The following is a 4,671-nucleotide window of genomic DNA, read 5'->3' as shown; positions in this document are numbered from 1 at the left end:
GTGAGAATTTTGTGATAAAGGAGGAGGAAGATAAGGAGGAGGGGCGAGAGGGGAGAGAGAGGAGAGAGAGAGTGAGAGAGAGGGAGTGAGAGAGAATTTTGTGATAGAGGAGGTGGAAGAGGAGAGAGAGAGAGAAAAAAAAATAGAATGTAGTAAACAGACAGACAGATAGCGAGAGAAAGATTATACGAGGGTAGAAGCCTCATTTTGAAGACTATAACTTATTTCGCAAGTGATTTTAACGGGTGGTCGTAAAGGTAATCGTGGCAAAATGTCTGCCTTCTTTTTATACGGTTTAGTAGAATAGTCGATTGTTAGTAAAGCGCACATTTTCTGAGCATTTCCCTGCAGCTCTGAGGTGACTCAAAAGAGACGCAGATATACGAAAAGAAGAAGAATTCGGATGCTCTCGGATACGAAACCGTCCAGAAATAGGAACAAAACAAACGCGATGTACAGTTAGCGTGGGCAAGGCCGGGGCTCCCATATAGGGGAACATTAACCCATTTGAGAGTTGAAAACGGGATGTTTGGGGTGTCGCCATATAGGGAGGATGGTGGCCACCAGAAAGACGTGGGTGACCTGGAGGGGGCGCCTCTTCACCAAGAGGGGATGGCCAGCGCGTGCCCAGGCTCGCGAACACGCTCCTCACTTCAGTCTCGAATCGTACCTCCGCATGATAACGTCTTCGGAGCAGTCGTACTCAAAAACAAGTTTCGTAATATTGACGTTCGGTATCTTACATCGGGCAAAGGTGAAAAACTGAAACTTTGTTATGTCGGTTAAATGTTGTCCATTTGAGAAACTAACAAATTCGTTAATTGTAATGAATTTCGATTGCCATCTCTCTATAGACACTTTTTGATAAGTTAAATAGTAATAAATTACGGATTATGTGCCGTGAAGTGAAAGTGTTTTAGGCGGACTTTATAATTCGGCTATTTTAGGAGTGTAGGTAGAAAATGAGCTCTGTCATGCTTGAGATGGACCCGAACAATAACGCCCAACCGGGTGAAAAGAGTTACTCGCTGAGGCCGCGTTTGGTGGTGAAAAGGAGCGACGAAGAAGAGGAAGAGACGATCACATGGAGGAGGAGGCCGAAGAGGAGGCAGAAGCCGAAACCGGCCCCGTTGAGCAAATACAGGCGGAAAACGGCCAACGCGAGGGAGCGATCGCGTATGCGCGAGATCAACGAAGCATTCGACAGCTTGCGTCGTGCCGTCCCGCACTCCATCACCAGGAGCGACCAGGCGGAAAAGCTCACGAAAATCTCAACGCTCAGGTTGGCGATGAAGTACATCGCCGCGTTGTCGGCCGCCCTCGCCGAGCCCCAGACTGAATCCGACGTCGAATCTCTCATAAGCGATTCGACGATAAACGATCTTTCGACGAGCGAGAGTTCGCTGACGCCGCCGTTTCCTCCGCTCTCCGTTTTGGACGCGTCCTTTTCCGATCCTTACTCGGACTTCTCGGACAGCGCTCTTCCCCTGGACCCTTACACGGACTTTTCCGCTTTCGTCCTGGACGATCCTTTCGCCTCAGACTTCAGCTAACCCCTCCTTTTTGTTTCGAGAGTAAGTTAATTACAGATAATAAATCTATTAATTTGGGTCAGACTCTTGGGTAACGTCGACGATTAACCTCACTTTGTGTTTTCTCGTCCTACTGCTGGGATCCTGGATGGAGCGCAATACTCCTTGGAGAAAATCCGTTCAGCTCGATAGAACCCAGTTATGCTAACGTTATTTACCAAACGATCCAAAATTTGAATATTAGAAGCACAATTTTTCTCATACATTTTCGATACTTTCAATTTTTATATTGAAAAGACGTGAAAGTGTGTTAGTCCAGTTACTGTTAATCAGCAATATTTGTTCAAAGAAACTTTTCTCTTAGCTACACACGGAAAAAGAAAACGATTGATTGACAAACAATCTTAAAACGGAGTGAATTTAATTTCAAAATCGACCACACAAGAATGGGAGAAATCTTCAATTTGTTTAAAATATTATTTCAGTTTTTACCTTTTCAACGCATACCCGTTATTTTTAAACTAGATTCATGGAAGCCATCAAGAGTAATTTAATTATACATAATAAATCTATTGATGTGGGTCAAAACTGTTGAGAAACGTCATCACTTGTTAGCCTTCCTTGTACATTTACTACTTATCCCGCCCTGGTATCTTTGATAAGGAAATGAGATACTCATTGAAGAAAATGTAAATTTTCGTGGGATCTACTACGACCAAAATTTATCTATGGGTCGAAAATATTGTTAATCTCTTCGGTACAACCTTCAGACGATCTTATCTCCTTTATAGAGTATCTGTCGACCATGCTGGATAAAGACGAAACATATCACCTAAGACCACTTAAATGTATTCATAATATTTATAATTAATTGTAAAAAAACTGTAAATACATAAAGAAAAAGATCGTTTTGCAAACGATTAATTACCAACAAATCATTGTACGTTTATTATTTAAGGAGAATCGTTTAGAATAGAAATATATTTAATTTTTTAAGACAGAAAGAATGGAAGCATATCAATGTAATTTTATTTTTACAATTTGTCCTATTTAATAGTTTACGAATAGATTATCATAAAATAATGTTAAACGTGAAAAAACAAATTCGGGTTAGCTTTAATTAAATCGTAAGTTCAAAACCTGGACTGTTCTTGAACGGTGGAGAGCTTACTATTAAGATATTGTAAATATGATGTGCAATATAGTTATTCTAAATTTAAAAAAATGTGAAATGGCCTTACGTACTTTTATTTACCTAAAAAATACTTAAAAAGTTGAATTCTTTTTTTTTGTTATTTGTTATTTTTAAATATACAAAAGTGCTGTACCTATTTACGCAAATAAATGTGTACATTGTGATAATAAATCTGTGGATTTTTATTCTCATTTCAAACCATTATTTTTTTTGAACGGGTTTAACGACCATGTTCGCAGCAATTTAACACGATTTGCGATTGGTGACCTACTTGGTCCCACTTTCACTACTGCGGGCCCTGGCCAACTACCGGAAAATGGCGAACTGCCAAAATATATTCAAGTGAAAACTAAAATCATTTCTTCTCGATTTTCGTTCCTGATTTGGGATCATCAAACGCTAGATGAAAATTAAATTTTTGGAAAATAAACTGGATACAAGATCAGAGCTATTGTAAGATCCTACAAAAAGGTAAGTGCAACTGTTGTCATATTAACATAAAGTGTTACTCCATAATAATTAAATTGTGTAATTAACTGTAAAATTAAGTGGAATTATAAATAAAAAATCAAGTTTTCTAATAAAACAAATATATACATGTATAAATTAAATTTATTTCAATTTCAATTTTACTTTCATAACTGAATTTAGAATAATCTTTAAACAGTAAAGAAAAACCAGAAAGTTAAACAAATATTTTTTAATTTTAAGATATTTAAGATTTGGATTATTGAGCATGGGCCCAAATTATCTCTGTACTTGCAAACTAAAAATGGTAAAAAATGGATTAAATTATATTATTGGAACAACTTGACAAAAGTGAATTATTGCTTTATAGGACATATGTAACAATATTCAATCGAAAATATTTTAAATATTCTAAAACTATCTAGCAAATCTATTTATTAAACCTATTGATTGAAAAATTGAAAATTGAAAAATTGATTAGTGATTTACTAGACATTATCCTTTATCTTCCTTGGTTATGTTCTTGTATTCAGTATTGGTATTTTAGAAAATATCGTTCGTTAAAATTTTAAGAAACCTACTTCCTACACAACTAAAAAATTTTATTTAACATAGAAAAGATTAAATATTAAAGGTAAAAAAGTACATTATGATATTGTTATAACACATCGATACGAACAGATCAATAAAACACCATCACTCTTTTTATCTTTAAAGATTAAATATCATTTTTGCCAAGTGTTTATGCTTTCGTGTAGACTTAGATTTTTACAATGTTTAAATCTGCATAAAAACAGTACTCTAATTGGTCAATAACGAAATCAAAAAACGCCACTTGGAACAACACTATTCCCCATTGTATCAAAATTTACAGACTCTCTATTTCAAATTTGACTTTATAAACCTTCCCTTTTTCCTCGTGAGTACAGAATGTTTTCTAAAAGGCTACCCGTATCCTAGATTGCTTTCAAATTGAATTCCACCAAGAAAGAGAAACGTCTGATTAGAGTAAAATATCGGAAGCCGGTCTTCAAGCCTAAATTGTCAGCCTTAAGCGTTTTAATTAAAGATTTCTAGCATAAAACGTGATATAACAGATATTTTTAACAGGTTTTTAATGCTTTTTTATGAAGTAACCGAATAAATTTCATCCAAGTAACTACATTTTCTAAAAGCGTAGAGATTTTTATTTAAACTGTAAAATACATATAAAAGTAAACATATTCAACATTATATTTAAAAGTGGTTATTTCATTTTCGTTAATATTGACAGAAATTAAGATCCCATTAAAACGAACACCTCTTACTTACTTTCTTACACACGCTCTCTGACTCACTCTTTATTATCTAAGTATCGTTGTCTATCTCGCTCTCCCTGTACTTGATGTAATTCATTATTAGGCATAATTAAAAAAATGAATTTACGAAAGATCAAGTTTGAGCTGGAATAAGCCTTAGTGTGGTACCATCTGTGGA

At 35.6% G+C, this 4,671-nt stretch overlaps 1 protein-coding gene across 1 annotated transcript; it reads left to right on the top strand.

Annotated features, from left to right (window-relative positions):
• The first annotated feature begins 670 nt into the window (after positions 1 to 670).
• On the top strand, positions 671 to 2,898 carry LOC106661264 (helix-loop-helix protein delilah-like). Its single transcript, XM_014384549.2, has one exon. The coding sequence runs from the start codon at positions 963 to 965 to the stop codon at positions 1,551 to 1,553; it is 591 nt and encodes a 196-aa protein (XP_014240035.1). The 5' UTR covers positions 671 to 962; the 3' UTR covers positions 1,554 to 2,898.
• The last annotated feature ends 1,773 nt before the right edge of the window (positions 2,899 to 4,671 follow it).

The sequence above is a fragment of the Cimex lectularius genome, unplaced genomic scaffold (assembly GCF_000648675.2).
Source record: "Cimex lectularius strain Harlan isolate CLEC.00 unplaced genomic scaffold, Clec_2.1 scaffold47, whole genome shotgun sequence".
NCBI classification, from domain to species: domain Eukaryota; kingdom Metazoa; phylum Arthropoda; class Insecta; order Hemiptera; family Cimicidae; genus Cimex; species Cimex lectularius.
The sequence above is the reverse complement of the archived record's forward strand: the minus strand, read 5'-3'. Positions and strand labels throughout refer to the sequence as shown.